A 16992-nucleotide genomic window follows, 5' to 3' on the forward strand; every position below is an offset into this window, starting at 1 on the left:
GTATCAGACCTCCTGAAAGTGGGGTTACAGATGGTTGTGAGCCAATCGTGCAGGTGCAGGAAGTCAAATCCAGCACCTCTGGAAGAACAGCCAGCACTCTTAACTACTGAGCCATCTTTCCAGCCCCCTCGAGTGCTTGTTCAGGGTGCTCAAGGTCCTGAGTTTCATTCCCAGTGTTTGGGGAAGGGGGCAGGTACTAACAAGTAATAGTACCAGGCACATTTTTCAACAGTGATGATAGGGGCTGGAAAGATGCCTCTGCAGTTGGGAGCATTGGCTGCTCTTCCAGAGGACCTGGGTTTGATACCCAGCACCTGCATAGAGGTCACAATTATCTCTAACTCTGGTTCCAGGATACCTGATGCCCTCTTCTGGCCTCTGAAGGCACAAGATGAAAACCTGCACGCATGTACATGCAGGCAAAACACCTACACACATAAATTAATCTTTTTAAGTGGATACAAAGCAATGAAGACTTCTTGGCTTTATGTTTTTGAGACAGAGTCTCACATTGTAGTCCAGACTGACCTGGAACTCAACATGTAGCAGCTCATGCTGGCCTTGAACTCACGGCAATTCTCCTGCCTCAGTGTCTGGAGTGCTGACATTGTAGGTGTGAGTGACTATTCCAGGCTTCAGAATGGTAAAGTCTCAAGTTCTGCTTCAGAATACCAAAAGACATTATAGAAATAGGTACACTTTGTATTTCTGTACCCCTGCTGGACAGTTTAAAATTCCTGGAAGTTACTTTACTTTTGAGTTATTTGAGGTTTTGAAATACTCCTAAACATCCACTTATTAAAAGAACCCTTGGGACTTGTGTAGTCTTGATCGTATATGTGGAAGAAATGTGGAAATACATTACTAAACAGCTTGTAGGTGATGATTGGTTGGATTTTAGAAAGTCATGATTCTAGAAATATGAATGTGACTTGATTTTCTTTCATTTGATAGGAAAGAGCTCTTCTTTTTCTGAAGAAAAAGGTGAATCAGATGATGAGAAACCAAGGAAAGGAGAAAGACGTTCATCCAGGGTTAGACAGGTAATGCAGTCCCTACATCACAGTTGCTGCTTCCACAGTGCTTTGGATCCTCGGCCATCACAGGTGGTTCTAGAGTTGATGTCTCTAGATGGCTGTGTAGCCATCTAATGTTACTCCTGGAGTTTCGTGATTTAGATATGCTCTGGCCTTCTGACTTCTGAGCAAATATGTACATTTTTAACTTTTTTCTTTTTTGAGACAGTCTGACTGGAACCTGCTATCTGATTTTCCCAAGTGCTGGAGTTAGAGACATGTGCTACCATGCCTGACGTGAACATAGTAATATGATGTGGGGCTGGAGAGATGGCACTGGCTGTTCTTCCAGAGGTCCTGAGTTCAATTCCCAGCAACCACATGGTGGCTCACAATCATCTGTAATGAGATCTGGTGCCCTCTTCTGGCCTGCAGACAGAACACTGTATACGTAATAAATAAATCATTCTTAAAAAAAAAAAAAACCTAAATGTGAGGGCTCAGTGAGTAAGGTGCCTCCTAACCTGATTTCAGTCTCTGAGATCCTTATAATAGAAAGAGAATACCAATTCCCATCCAGTTGTCCTCTTTAGCTCCACACACAAATAATGTAATTTTTAAAAATAAAAAAAATTAAATATTTAAAGTTAATAGGCTAGACTATATTCTTAAATTTATACTAAGGCAAGATATGGCATAATTGTTCAACTAAAACTATATTATGGCATTAACTATAGCTAATAAATACATAGAGCAGTTGAAAAATATATGAAGTAATGTTAAGGAAGAACAGTGGGGAAATATAGGCATAGTGTAAAGATATGACTATCATTGACTGTGCAAAGATATGACAGTGGAGGGCAGTAATCACTTGTATTTTAACCCTTGGGAGACAGAGACAGTTGCTCTAAGTTTGAGGCCACCCTGGGTAACATAATAGACCCTATCTCAAAAGCGAGAGAGAGGGCTGGAGAGATGGCTCAGAGGTTAAGAGTACTGGCTGCTCTTCCAGAGGACCTGGGTTCAATTCCCAGCACCTACGTGGCAGCTAACAACTGTCTGTAATTTCTACACAGACATATATGTAGGCAAACATCAATGTACATAAAATACAAATAAATTATTAAAAAAAAAAAAAAAAAGGCCAGACTCTGGCCTTTATACTTTAAAAAAAAAAAAAAAAAAAAAGTGAGAGAGAAAGAGAAGGAAGGTGAGAAGCAGGATGTGGTTTTGCATCTCAAAGAGAAAAGAAAGGAAAAAAATGTCAAAGTGATAAATACTACTAAATAACAGTAGGTTAGTTCTCCCCTCTGCTTTCTAAGATATTCTGTCCAGATGTTAGAAGCTAAAAAGTCAGGTCTGGAGAGAACTGGTTCAGTGGTTAAGAACACTGGTTGTTCTTGTGGAGGACCTGAGTTCAGATCCCAGCACACAAGTGGTACCTCACCACCATCCTTAACTCCAGTTCTAGGGGATCAGACACCCTCTTCTGACCTCCTCAGGTACCAGGCACATACATGGTGTAACTATATACATGTGAGCAAAATATTCATACATATAAAATAAACCTTTAAAAATTTAAAGCTAGGAATGGGCAGTGGTGGCGCATGCCTTTGATCCTTGGGAGGCAGAATCAGGCAGATCTCTGTGAGTTTGAGGCCAGCCTCAGCTACAGAGTGAGTTCCAGGACAGCCAAAGCTACACTTAGAAACCTGTCTCAAAAGAACAAACACCAAAGTTGAAGCTGGCGCTGGAACGATGGCTCAGCAGTTAAGAGCCCTTGCTGCTCTCCAGAGGATTGGAGTTGTAGCACCAGCACCCACATAGTAACTCACAACCATCTGAAACTCTAGTTCCCAGGAGTCCAGTACCCTCTGCTGGCCTCTGGAGCACTTGTGCTCACGCAGCTAATACACACTCACGTAAATAAATAATAAAATAAATCTTTTTAAAATACATAAAAAGAGATGGAAAGCTAAAACACCGATCCAGAAGCAGCTTCATTGTTGAGCTCCTTTTGTTTCCTCTACTTTGATTTCCCTAAGGAGCCCCTGTTGTTGCTGAAAGTGTGTCACTCAGTTTCTCCTTCCTGAGAGTACCTTAAGAGATGCTCTCTTTCCTCTCTTCATTGTGAACAAGTACATTGGAAGTCACTGTGTATCTTTTCTTTCAGGCAAGAGCAGCTAAACTCTCTGAGTACAGCCAGGCTGCTGAGGAGGAAGAAGATCAAGAAACACCATCTAGAAACCTGAGAGTCAGAGTAGATCGAAATTTAAAAGTAGAGGAGGAAGAAGAGGAAGAAGAGGAGGAGGAGGAAGAAGAAGAGGAGGAAGAGGTAGATGAGGGACAAAAATCTAGAGAGGCAGAGGCACCAATCCTGAAACAGTTGGAGGATGAAGAGGGAGAAGAAGAGATGCCCAGAGCAAAACCAGAAAAGGTGGTAGATGAGAAACCCCACATCATAAGATCCCAGGAAGGGGGTGGGTTAGAGAAAGGAGGGCGGGTTACGAGATCCCAGGAAGAAGCTAGAAGAAGTCACCTGGCCAGACAGCAGCAAGAGAAAGACACACAAGTAGTGTCTGTCCTTCAGGAAGCTAATGAAGTCAAGTCCTCACAAGGCTTGGAGGAAAGATCGCAGTCTCCTTCCCCACCTCCACTCACTGAAGACCTAGAGAAGGCCCCTGTTGTGCTTCCGCCAGAGCACACAGTCAGTGAAGAGGAAACTCCCCCACCTTTACTTACTAAGGAAGCGTCATCTCCTCCAGCTCATATGCAACTCCAGGACGAGGAAGAGGTAGAGCCAGTGGAAGGCCCAGCACCCCCTGTCCTCATTCAGTTATCGCCTCGTAATACAGATCCTGAAAGTAGGGAGCTAATAATGTCTCCTCATCCTGTCCAGTTGGTGAGAGGCCTGTCTCCTTTGCCCAGTACTCCAGACACCAAAGCAGAATCTCCAGCAGAGAAAGTGTCAGATGAGAGTGTCCTGCCTCTGGCTCAGAAAAGTGCACTGTTTGAATACTCAGCCCAGAAGGGTCTTGAAACTGAGCCTGAAAAATCTGCTCCCTCCCTCCCTCCAACAGTAGAGGAATTAGCACCCACCAAAGGGACCCCTGAGGAACCTGTGAAAAAGCAGGCTTTAGAACAGGAGGGCAGAAGAGCTTCCCACACTCTTTTCCCAGACCATAGTTTGAAACAGTCAGCTGACTCGTCCTCTAGCCGGTCCTCCTCGCCTTCATCCTCTAGCTCTAGATCCAGATCTCGCTCTCCTGATAGTTCAGCCTCCCACCCACAGTCATCTCCAAGATCTAAACAGAGAGATGTATCCCAAGCACGAGTACACGCCAACCCTCATGGTAGAATCAAGATGGACTCCAGGTCAACATCAGAGTCCAGGTCACGGTCCCGATCCCGTTCCCGTTCAGCGTCAAGCAGCAGCAGAAAAGTGAGTATAGAGAATCCTGTCTCTAATGGTTTTGATACCCAGAATAACCTGTAATGATTTCTAACAGGGATGGAAAAGTCCTCCTTTAGTCTCCACTGTTTACCCTCCCTTCATTAGAGTCAGTGCATGAGTCACTGGGATCCCTGTCCATTCTAAACCCCTTTGAGTACAAAGCATGTTGAATATATTTCTCTTTCATTAACACAAGCTGCTTGAGAGCATAGGCCCCTGGATGGAACTTAGTAAATTTGTTGGATAAGTAGTTGGAGATCATTCACTTAAATGGGAGTAGACTCGAGACAAAATGATCTAGAGGAAGGTCAAGTATTCGTAATCCGTGACTGTGTTTGCACTTGGGAGGTAGAGGTCATCCTAGGCTACATATCAAATTCAATGCCTGTTTTGGCGACTTAAGTCTCTTTATCAAAAAAATTAAAAAGACCAGAGTATTGGGTGAGCAAAAGCTAGAAAAGTCTTGAATATCTGTCATTCATCATATCCCTCCCAAGTATTTGCCATAGAAAGTGACTTTCCTTTATGTTTTATCTTGTGTTTGTAGTCTGTGAGCCCTGGAGTCTCCAGAGACAGCAACACCAGCTACACTGAAACCAAAGACCCCTCCTGTGGTCAGGAGGCTGCAGCTCCACCAGTGCCACAGCTGCAGGTCCTTGAACCAAAGGAGAAGACTCCCCCGTCCTCAGCCTCTGTCCGGGGAAGGCATCTGAGCCAGCCTGAGCCAGAGCAAAAGCATGTGATCCAGAGGTTACAGCCTGAGCAGGTAGGCTTGTTACAGCCCCTTAGGCTTCAGTTCCCCACTGTTGAGTGTTTGACACAGCATCCTGATTTATAGCCCAGGCCAGCCTCAAACTCAAGGTCCTGCCTTGGCCTCTAAGTGCTAAGCTTACAGGTGTGTGCCATTGCACCCAGCACATTTGTCTTCACTATAAAATTCAAATCCTCTCTGGACAAGAGTCAAGAAATGCAGAGCGTTGAGGACACTTCTTAATTGTGTTTTTTGGTTTGGGTTTTTTTGTTTCAAACCATTTACTGATTGATTGATTGATTGATTGGGGGTTGGCATATGTGCCATGTCACACATGTGGAAGTCAGAGGACAAGTTTTAGTGCTTCCACCATGTGGTTTTCAGGGACAGAGCTCAGGTCATCAGCAACTGAGTCATCTTGCTGACCTTTTTTAAGAGTTGTTTTATGTGTGTGTGTATTTTGCCTGCATGAATGTATTCAGACCGTGAATGCAGATAAATGAGGGCATCCAATCCCCTGGAACTGCAATTAAGGATGATTGTGAGCTGCATGTGGGTGCTGGGAACTGAACGTTCATCCTCTGCAAGAGCAGCAAGTGTTTTTAACCACTTTTTTTTGTTTTTCTTCAGCTCCTCCCAACCTTGCTTTGCCCTTTCTTCTTAACATACTTGTTTTATGTATACATAGGTGTACACACCATGGGGTGCACATACACCTTCTTAACTCCATGGTTAGTTAAAGCTCTGTGTAAAGTTAAACAGCACTTTTAATCTCTAGATAGCTTCCTCAGGACCCTTCCATTTATCTACCCCAAAAGAGAGGCTATTGTTGGTTTTTGTTTGTTTGGTTTTTTTACTCTCTTTTTTGGGAGGGTTGGGGGGGGGCGCCACCCAGCTCCCAAATAAATCACACACAGAGGCTTATTCTTACTTATAAATGCCTGGCCTTAGCTTGGCTTGTTTTTAACCAGCTTTTCTTAAATTATCTACCTTTTGCTTCTGGGCTTTTTCCTTTTCTCTATTTCTGTATACCTTTCTTCTTACTCAGTGGCTGGGTGGCTGGCCCCTGGCATCCTCCTTTCCTTGTTCTCTTGCTCTTTCTTCTTCTCCCAGATTTCTCCTCCCATTTATTCTCTCTGCCTGCCAGCTCCACCTATCCTTTCTCCTGCCTAGCTATTGACATTCAGTTCTTTATTAGACCATCAGGTGTTTTAGGCAGACAAAGTAACACAGCTTCACAGAGTTAAATAAATGCAACATAAAAGAATGCAACACATCTTTGCATCATTAAACAAATGTAACTCATCTTAAAATAATATTCCACAACAGGAGGCCTTTTCTCTCTCTCTCTCTCTCCCTCTCTCCCTCTCCCCCTCTCCCCCTCTCCCCCTCTCCCCCTCTCTCTCCTCTCTCTCTCCTTCTCCTCTCTCTCTCCTTCTCCTCTCCCCCCCCCCCCCCCCCCCCCCTCCCCCTCTCTCTCTCTCTCTCTCTCTCTCTGTGTGTGTGTGTGTGTGTGTGTGTGTGTGTGTGTGTGTGTGTGTGTGTGTGTTTTCCCCAAGACAGGGCTGGCCTCAAACTCAGAGGTCCACCTGCCTTTGCCTCCCAAGTGCTGAGAATAAAAATGTACACTGAGGCAGTGGTGGCACACGCCTTTAATCCCAGCACTTGGGAGGCAGAGCCAGGCGGATCTCTGAGTTCAAGGCCAGCCTGGGTTACAGAGTGAGTTCCAGGAAAGGCGCAAAGCTACACAGAGAAAAATCTGTCTTGAAAATAAAAAAAAATAAAATAAAAGTACACCACCGCTGCTGACTGAGAGACCCTGTCTCAACAACAACAAAGATTCTAGAGCTAGGCATAAGGGTACAGGTCTATAGTCTTAGTACTAAGGAGGATTGCTTTGAATTCATATCCGATCTGGGCTACATAGTGAGACCCTGTCTCAAAAAAGGGGCTGTGGGTTACAGAAGTTTGGAAGTGTTTACTCAATGGTAGAGTGCATACTTAGCCAACAGGAAGCCTTAGGTTTAGTCCTAAGTACCTCACTATAGTAGAATATTTTTTTAAGCTATGTTACTTGTGTTTACATTGCATTTGTTTAACTCTGTGAAGCTGTGTTACTCTGCCTGTCTAAAACACCTGATGGTCTAATAGCAAGGCAGGAGGAGAAAGGATAGGTGGGGCTGACGGGCAGAGAGGATATATAGGAGAACTCTGGGAAAGAGAGGAAGAAAAGATGGAGCTACACAGCAAGCCACAGAGTAAGAGTAAGATTTACAGAAGTAGGAAAACAGAAAAAGCCCAGAGGCAAAAGGTAGACAGGATAATTTTAAGTAAAGCTGGCTAGAAACTAAGCCAAGCTAAGGCCAGGCATTCATAATTAAGAATAAGCCTCCATGTGTGATTTATTTGGGAGCTTGGTGGCGGGCCCCTCCAAAAGAATATGCTAGAATATGATGTCTGTCTGTCTGTCACTCACACTCTGTTGTTGTTGCAGTGCTGAGGATGAAGCTTGGGGCCTTGTACATGTTAGCCATTTCTCCAGCCCTATAGAAAGCCTTCCCTGATATTAAAGATAGAGCCCCAGCCGTACACATACTAGGAAAGTAGTAGTAGCCATCTATGTCCCTCAGACTTCTTTTTACCTTTTATTTAAGACAGGGTCTTGCTATGTAGTTCATACCTTGCAGTCCTCATGCCTTAGCCTTCTGAGTGTTGAAGTTACAGGCCTCAGCCACAGGCCCAGTTGGAAAGTCTTAAAGTACCTACCTTTAGCCAGCCACAGTGGCTCACATTTTCAATCCCAGTACTCAGAAGCATGTGGGTATCTGTGAGTTGCAAAGCTAGTCTACATAGTGAGTTCCAAGCCATCCAGAGCTACAAAATGAGAACCTGTATCAAATAAAAATTTTTTATTACCTGAAAATCAGAGGACAGAGCCAGCCACAGTTAGTCACAGATGTCATATGCAGTGGTGGCCCACACCTTTAATTCCAGCACTTAGGATCACTCACCTTTAATCCCAGCACTAGGAAGATTGAGACAGGAAGTGATATGGCTGAGCAGAGAAAGGAATATAAGGTGGGAGGAGACAGGAATTCGCTCTCTTGCAGAGGCTCTGTCAGCCTGAGGAGTTGGTGAGGTAAGAGGTGGTAGCTGTGGCTTGCTTTGCTTCTCTGATCTTTCAGCTTCACCCTGATAATCTGACTCCAGGCTTTTATTATAAACCATTTACAATTTGTGCAATAGAACCCCCACACACACAAATTTAAGTACCTGTCTTTAAGCCCCATTCCACATTCTAAAATAACAAAGACGGCCATATGTGAATGTCTGTCCTGCCTGTACTATGTATGTCCTGCCCTGTCTTACTAGCTCCAGGTTAAAGAAAAGGAACCTAGCAGGATGAAATCCTTTATTTTGTTTGTTTTTGCTTTCCATTAACAGGGGAGCCCAAAGAAGTGTGAAGCTGGAGAGGCAGAGCCACCAGCTGCCACACAGCCTCAAACCTCAGAGATTCAGATCTCTCATCTCCCAGAATCAGAAAGGATTCATCACACTGTGTAAGTAAGGATATAACAAGGAACGACAAGTGTAGGATCATTCTTTACTCATTTAGGGTTTCCTTGACTCGGCGGTTCTGGATTCCCTTTAAAACATAAAAGCAGAGTTTTAATGGACAAAGGCCAGGCTCCATCACTGTGGTAGGGCCTCAACTCCCAAAACATTAAGGTGGTTTGGAAAACAGTGATCAGGGCATTAGGAAAACATCTGGGATCTCTGAGCTGAAATGGGCACCTCCTTTAAGCAGTAAACACCCGAGTGTAAGTAACCCTCTGGTTAAGACAGTAAGGGAATTAAGGAATCCTAACTCAGTGTTCTAATCACATGCACCATGCTCTTACATCTGAGCCTAAGAACTTGGTGTAATAAAGAAGGGTCTAAAAGCTAGGCGTGGTGGTTTGTACCTGGAATCCCATTTTTGAGTTAGGCAAAAGAGGATTAAACTCCATGGATCTATGGCAAATTTGACAGGAACTAGATGAAACTCTGTTGCAAAAGAAATAAATAAGCACACAGAGTGCTCAGAAGGATGAGACAGGAGAACCACCACAAGTTCCAGGTCAGTGCTGCATATTGAGCCCATGTCTGGGCTGGGCATAATGGCACACACCTTTAATCTCAGACGAGGGAAGCAGAGATAGGCAGATTACTGAGTTGGAGGTTGGTCTGGTCTATATAACAAATTACAGGACAGCTAGAGCAACATAGAAAGACTTTATCAAAAAAAAAAAAAAAAAAAAAGGAACGCCACACAAACCTGGACATGGTGGCACAAGCATTTGGAGACTGGGGCAGGAAGATTGTGAGTTGAGGGCCAACCTGGACTACATAGCAATACCCTGACTCATAAACAAAGCAAAGCCAAAAAGCAGACTAACCACATAGGAAGGAGCATGGCATTCCCTGCTCTCTGCCTGTCACTAGTAAGCAGCCCGTACCGTTGGTACCTTAAGAGTCCAGCACAGCAGACAGGAGGCTCTCTAGACGCTTCGTTCTTACGGCTGACGTGAGCTTCTCAGTACTTACATTGTAAAAGGAATATTGATGGGTAATTTTGTAGTTGAATGGATGTCCATTATTCTGAGCTTTGTATTGTGAATTAAGTTATTGAAGCGAGACAGGTGTCAAGCACACACCCGTAACCCCAGCGCTCTCCTACAACCCCAGTATTGGGGAGGCTGAGGCAGAACAATCGAAAGCTCAAGGCTAGCCTGGGATAAGTACCAAGACTGCCTCACAAAAGAAAAGGAAAGAAAAAGGGCATGGTGGAGCACACTCTGGAGGTGGAGGCAGGAGGATCGGATGTCATCCTTGACTTCATAGTAAGTTTCAAGGCCAACCTGATACGGTGAGAAATCCTGTCTTTAATTTTTATGTATTTATTTACTCAGAATTCCTGGCTTCAACATCTCAAATTCTCCTGAAAAATGAAGTTTTAAAATACTAAAATTACTTAGCTGTAAACATCAGGAATTCTGGGATTGCTTTGGGAAATATTCTATTGTTCCATATTTGTGTTTTTAATTCTGCTACCAATATTATCTCTATACATAATAGTCTGATCATTTACACACTTCAGAGAGCTTCCAGCTGTCTCTTAGCTTTAATTTGGAGGGTGGTGGGCAAGCGGTGTGATCATCTTATTTCCTGTGACTAATGATAGTTTTGTGCTCTGCTCTTTTTGCCCATATTCTTGCCTCTGCTGCCATCTTGTGGCCATTATTTTTTTGACTCAGAAACCAGAAGCTTGCTCCTTTTGATAAGGTTTAGTTTTTCTATTGTGAGACAGGGTTCATTATCCTGTGGAAAAGGGTCTTTTTTCTTCTAGGACTCTGGAAGTTATTTGGAACTCTAGTCACACTGTCTATGACAAAGTGGGGTGAAATCCCCTTGTATGTCACTCAAACGTAATGTGGCTTCCCCATTCCGCGATGGCGCAGCATGCTCTTGCACACTGGCAGTTTGAAAGTGGTTGTGCACACGTTGAAGAACTGCTCACTGTGCACCTTGAGAAGTAGTAGTGTCTCAGAGCTCCTTGCACACCTTTAGATGGTTAGTCTAAGACTGGAGCAAGAACAAGAGAATGCCTTTATTTCTGGATTTTTCCATTCAGTTCCAGGGCGTATGAAGCTTAGGGTTATATACAGAGTATTTTCACTGTACTAGAGGTGATTTTGACCTTCATTTTATGGCTAAGATAATCCAGTCCTGTTAATTCTGAGTAGCTTGGGCAAATGAAATTGTCCATTGTCTTGATCTGTGGTAGGCAGTCTGTTCAGCAACCTAAGATGTTTCACAGGCTGAAGCCCATACAACTGTTCTGACAATAGAATTTGGTGCATAAATTTTGTGGGTTTCCTATATTTCAACTGATTGACAGCACTCCTGGTCTTAGCAGCTTGATCTTCTAGAGTCCTTGCCAACTTAAAAAGTGGATCATTTAAAAATACTAAATAGCAAAGAACATTGATGGCTTAACTCTTGGGTTTCCTCCTATCTCAATACCATCTGACCACAAACAACAGTAAAGTGTTAGGCCAAGATTAGAACTTACTTCAAGGACCATTCTTTTTTTTTTTTTTTTTTTTTTTTTTGGTTTTTCGACAGGGTTTCTTTGTGTAGCTTTGTCCCTCTCCTAGAACTTGCTTTGGAGACCAGGCTGGCCTCGAACTCAGAGATCCGCCACCTCTGCCTCCCAAATTCTGGGATTAAAGGCGTGTGCCACCACTGCCCGACTTCAAGGATCATTCTTACTCTGTGGGTTGTTTTGATTGTGTGTGAGGTGCTTTAAATGTAAGAAGTGAGCCAGGTGTTTTGGTACATCCCTTTAATCCGGGCACATAGGGTAGGGAGGGGGCAGATGTTCTTCTGTGAATGTGAGGACAGCCTGGTCTTCATAGAGAGTTCCAGGACATCCAGGGCTGTATAGTGAGGCTGTCTAAAGAGACAAGAGTAGTGGTAGGGTGGTAGTAGTGTCTTTTTGTTCCTTGCTCAGGGCAAGAATTTGTGAGTCCTCAGTTCAAATTTGGTCAAGCTGTGTTCCAAAGTCTAGTCCTCTGCCTTCGATAGATATAACAAAAATCTCCTCATACAGCCAAAAGTAATGCTCTCCTTTTATTTAAACAGTAGAGGGTTAGTGCATGCGCGTTTAAGAGAGAGAAGGGGGGGTGGGGGGAGCACATGCGGGTGCATTTGTTTGGTAAAATGCTTGCTCTATGCATAAGAACTTCAATTTGATCCCCAGTGTCTACATGAAAAAGCTTGATGGGCACGATGTCCACATGAGACACATACCACATAAAAGTGAATTCATGCTCTACTTGCAAGAAACCCAGTGGAGGTGCACACCTGCCATCCCAGACCCTGCATTGAAAGCTGGCCCTGGCTCATATACTGAGACCAAGTCTAAAGAGAAACCATTTTTTCAGAGGGTACAGTAAAAGGTGAAAAGGATGGGTGCAGCTGTTCATGAGTGGCAGTGAGTTCATACACTGACCTTTTCTAGAGACAGCCTCTGTATGCGCAAACCCCGTCGACTGCAGCAACCTCAGACTCGGGACGCTTTGCTTAGTCCTTGTGCCCTGAGAAAAGGAAGGAAATACTTGAAACCAATATGACAGTCTGATGCTCCTCAGGAGACTTAGAATGCCAGTATCCCAAATGGTACATTCTTTAAAACAAAAATAGCATAATTTGTTATCAGAATTTGCTTACTGAGAAGTTTGTATATAAGCATAAACCTTCCAGATTATACTATCAGGTTTCAGTATTTCTTATTAAGTTTTCATATCAGGCCCTTAGCATCTTAGGATTTTCTATAACTAAAGTTAAACATACATGCCTATAGAATTGGCCTTTTCCATTAGTTTCTCATGGGTTTTTCATAGTGTAATGTGATGTTAATGTTTAAGTAATTCTGTCCTTTTCTTCTGAGCTGTGATGCTTTGCCTGGGGCTGGCTTGTGGATCCCTGTCTCCTCTCCTGTTCCCACTACAACTTTACAGGTCAGAAGCATATGTTCAAGAGCTCACAGCAGGGTCACAGAGAGAAGGATGCCTTTTGTCTAAAAAAGATGGGACAGTTTCAAGGATTCCTTATTGTCTTCTGAAAATAGCATCTTAGGAATTCTTGGGTCCCATAAAATTCATAAAAGGAAATAGAAGGGGCTGGAGAGGTGGCTCGGAGGGTAAGAGCACTGGCTGCTCCTGCAGAGGACCATGGGTGGCTCATGACCATCTGTAACTCCAGTTCAGGGCTTTCCGTGCCCCCTCTGACCTCAGGCACACACAGTGTGCATACATACATGCAGGCAAAACACTCGAACACAAAATAATGATTCTTTTTTATTTTATTTTTTGAGATATTTGCATCATTCTTTGCCCCATTCTTTTTCTCCCTCTAAACCTTTCATATACCCTTCCTTGTTCTCTTTCAAATTCATGGCCTCTTCCTTCATAAATTGTTGTCACATGCATTTATGTATATGTATGTGTGGATAGGAAATAGAAGGCACAGATCTCAGCTGGGCAGTGGTGGTTCACTAAGGAGGCAGAGGCAGACTGATCTCTGCGTTTGAGACCAGCCTGGTCTATAGAGCAAATTCCAAGGCAGCTAGCGCTATGCAGAGAATCCCTGTCTCAAAAAATGTATGTATAAAAGTTCCAGTTATAAGCCAGGTGTGATGGCTTTAATCCCAGCACTCAGGAGTAGAGGCTGGAAGGTCTCTGTGAGTTCAAGGACTACTTAGTCAGTTCCAGTGTCAGGGTCAAAGGTGTGTACCACCACCACTGCCCAGTGAGAGACCCGTGTTTTGGTTTTTGTTTTTTTTCCAAGACAGTTTGTAGACCAGGCTGGCCTTGAACTCAGAGAGGCCCTGTTTTAATGACTAATGTAAAGAGGAAAATGATTCCCAACTAACTCTTGTCTTCACATGCAGGCTCATACAAGTACATACATGGGACCCACACCTCACATATACATGAAACATAAGAGAAAAAATCTTTTAGATTAACAAATGCTTGTGAAGTGTTCACTTGTTACCCATCATTACACTGTAATTAAGAAGTACTTATCTGGGTATTTGTGTTAGGCCCTGAGCTAGGGGCCAAAGCACACAGTCCATACCCCTGAGGAACTTTGCAGGGTGGAGTTAGGTGGCCAGTGACCTAATGATTATTTATTATTCAGAGGGTCAAAACTTGTTGTCCCCATCACTGAATGTTTTAGCATCAGAGAAAGTATCTACCCTTTGAATTTAAAAAAATAAAATAAAAAATAAAGCTTCATTTAGGGCCCCTCCAGTGACTCCACCACCTCGGCGTGTGTTTCCTATATACTCCTATCTAGATTTGCTGGCAGCTGCCAAGACAGACCCCACAGAGCTCACACTGTCCCTGAGCTGGTATTATATTAGCAACACTTAGAGGACAATAGGAGAAGGTCGGAAGTTTGGCCACTATCACACCACTTGTGAGAGGTAGGGCCAGTCTGGTTCCTGGGTTCAGACCCCATACAGGATCTTGCCTTACCTTCTGAGCAGACAGGGATCATTATGTAAAAGGAACTTTTAAAGAAATGTATGAGCATCACTTTAGCATGCATTTTTTTTTTTTTTTTGCATGCAAGTTTGGGATTTTAAACAGCATGTAGAAAATTCCATTCCTATCTAAAAGCTCTGATCAAAAAGAAATACTGAGATTGGGTGTGGTAGTACACACCTTTTTGTCCCAGCACTCTGGAGTCAGAGGCAGGCTGATCTCTTGAGTTCAAGGCCAGTCCCCCAGCCCTTTCCTCCCGAGTGTAAACTTGCAGACAAGTTTTTTGAGGCTTGTTCTGGTGTTCCAGTTCTCGTTGCTGTTAGGGAAAGGAGTACGTTTCAATCGGCAAATTAGCTCATTGAGTCTCTTCAGTGTTTTGTTACTGGGGGAGGACATTTGACTGGCTGGTCTCAAACCTATAACAATCCTCCTGCCTCAGGCTCTCTAGTACTGGGGTTGTAGTCAGGAGCCACCATGTCTGGCAGGAATGCACCTTTTGTTCAGGTCTGTTTCCACCTTCATATTTAATCTCGTGAAGATGCCCATAATTACTGTTTTGCTCATCTCCCAGTCTCATTTTGCTCAGTCATTCTTCTCCCTTGCCCCAAGTGACACCTCTCACCTCCACTGTCTTGTCTGCTTTGGAGGCCTTCAGGCTTCAGCTCTGCAAGGAAGGCCTCCTGGCCTTTCCCTTACTAGTTGTAGGCAACCCGGGGGCTGAGTGGCCTTGTTGAAGACTAGGAACACTCATCTGTTGTCCCTCCAGAGACACCCACCCTTTTCTCTTTTGGAGAAGGAGCTCTGTCCCAGACTGATCCACTTCCCTCCACCATTCATTGGAAACAGACAGGTTACATGTGGCCCTTGCCAGGGGTGAGCAGCAGGAGAGTTCTCCTGGGTTGGAGGGTGATGGGAACATTAAAAAAAAAAAAAAGTTTGTGTCTCAGTGTTCTGAGGGTAGAATAGAAACTTTGGTCATCTTTAAAAATCTTTCCACTTTGACTTTATCTTTTTTCTTTTCATCGTTTCTCATTCCCAGCCCTGCTGTTTCACTTAATTTATGTCTTCAGTCAGGCAGCTCCAACTGTGTGTTCTCCCCACCTGGCCCCTCTTCCCTTCGGTGCCCCGGGAGGTCTGGGAGAAAGCACCCTGGCCCTGTGGCACTAGCTCTCTCTCTGGCTGTTGTAACCTGAGAAAAGAGGGGAAAGGCCTGGCTTCTGGAGCCAGTTGACTCCCTGTGGCCTGCCAGAGGATAAGAACCTTGCTCACTCAGCTCCCTCCCTCTTCCCCTCCCCTGCTGCATCAGGGCCCTCCCCCATCCGCACACACGGGCTGCTGGGTAAGTGGCAAGATGGCTCCCCTGCATGTCTCCGGCTGATCGCTGCCGCTTCGCCAATACAATAGAGCCAGCTATTACCAGCAGCCTGGCCCTCTTCCTCCTCTTCCTCCAGAGAGACCAATCCAGCCGAACTCAGGGTTTGCCGTGAGGACTTAAACGCTTCTCTCTTAAAAGCCAGATCTATTTTAGCCTCCCCGCTCCACCACCTCCCCTTCCATTTACCATTTTTTTTTTGGATCCCCAGTTGCTGCATCTTGATTTTCTCTCTCTGGATCGGGTGGCTGGGAGGAGGTGGTGGGATCTCGGGGCAAGGAAGGTGGTTTGTTTGGTTTGGGGTTTTGTTTTTTTGTTTTAATTTTTTTAGGATTTTTTTGTTTGGTTTTTGTTATTTCTTCCATTCCAGAAAGGGATAAACAGCACTTCCAGGGGGAGAAAAAAAATCATGTTATCAGAGAGCAAAGAAGGGTGAGAGCTTCACATTTCCATGTGTCCCTTCCCCACCACTAGCCCGCCTCGTCCTCCTTAGCTTCCTCATGGCTTTCACTGTCTTTCATTTTGGTCTGTTTTCAGGCATTCCGCTTTCTCCCTTTGTCCTTCCTGCTCGGTTCCTAATTGGCCCCAGTTGCCCTCTCTGAGAAATAGGTCGTTTGTTTGGGTTTGGTTTTTGATAAGCCTTTCTTCACGATTTAAGCAGACAAATCACGTGTTTGTGTGGGGGCCTGTGAGCTGGGGGCCCGGTCCTGATTCCCCCTCCCCCTCGTTTTGCATCTCTCCTTGCTCCCTAGGGAGGCTTTTCTGACCCCTTGTGGGTCAGACAGCCTGTTGGGAAGGCTGGATTTTCTGGTGCTAGTTGTTGGCCTGGGGAGGCTTGGTTCCCTTCTCTGTCACTTGGGTCCCTGACCATCTTGATTTGATTTTTTTTAAAACCTAGTATGGGGGGTGGGGTGGGATTAGAAGTTAGGGATGGTGACAGAAAGGTAGGAAGATATTTTATCTGATGGAATCTCTAGATTTCTTTGTCTGAAGTGGGTGCTAACTTGTGGGAGAGTGGGTTCCATGTCTGGGGGAGTTGTGTGGTGTGGGGGAGGGTATGTACTGACTTGGGAGGACTGCTCTCTATCTCTTGGAAGTTGGAATGAGGGAGTGGGGAGAGATGGGGAAGAGTCGAATGTAAGAACGTTGACTGAGCAGGCGAGAGTGGCCTGGCGCTTCAGGCTTTCCTACTGGAGCAGTTGTAGGTTTCCCTGGCATGAGAGACGTGGGCATGCTCACCACCCCTAGACTCTGCAGCCCTCACTCTCCCCGTTGTGCTGTCTCCAGATGGGGGGCTCATC

The 16992-nt window shown here is 44.6% G+C and overlaps 1 protein-coding gene across 6 annotated transcripts in view; it reads left to right on the forward strand.

Moving 5' to 3' along the window:
• Positions 1-16992, forward strand: part of Acin1 (apoptotic chromatin condensation inducer 1) — a 44928-nt gene that overhangs the window by 17966 nt on the left and 9970 nt on the right. The window contains exons 5-8 of one of the 6 annotated variants that reach the window (XM_028892249.2): positions 955-1043; positions 3190-4458; positions 5018-5236; positions 8666-8781. In XM_028892249.2, the coding sequence (XP_028748082.2) occupies positions 955-1043; positions 3190-4458; positions 5018-5236; positions 8666-8781 (1693 nt within the window). The other 5 variants (XM_028892254.2, XM_028892252.2, XM_028892250.2 and 2 more) reach the window with 5 other exon arrangements.

Source organism: Peromyscus leucopus, chromosome 9, assembly GCF_004664715.2.
Source record: "Peromyscus leucopus breed LL Stock chromosome 9, UCI_PerLeu_2.1, whole genome shotgun sequence".
NCBI classification, from domain to species: Eukaryota; Metazoa; Chordata; class Mammalia; order Rodentia; family Cricetidae; genus Peromyscus; species Peromyscus leucopus.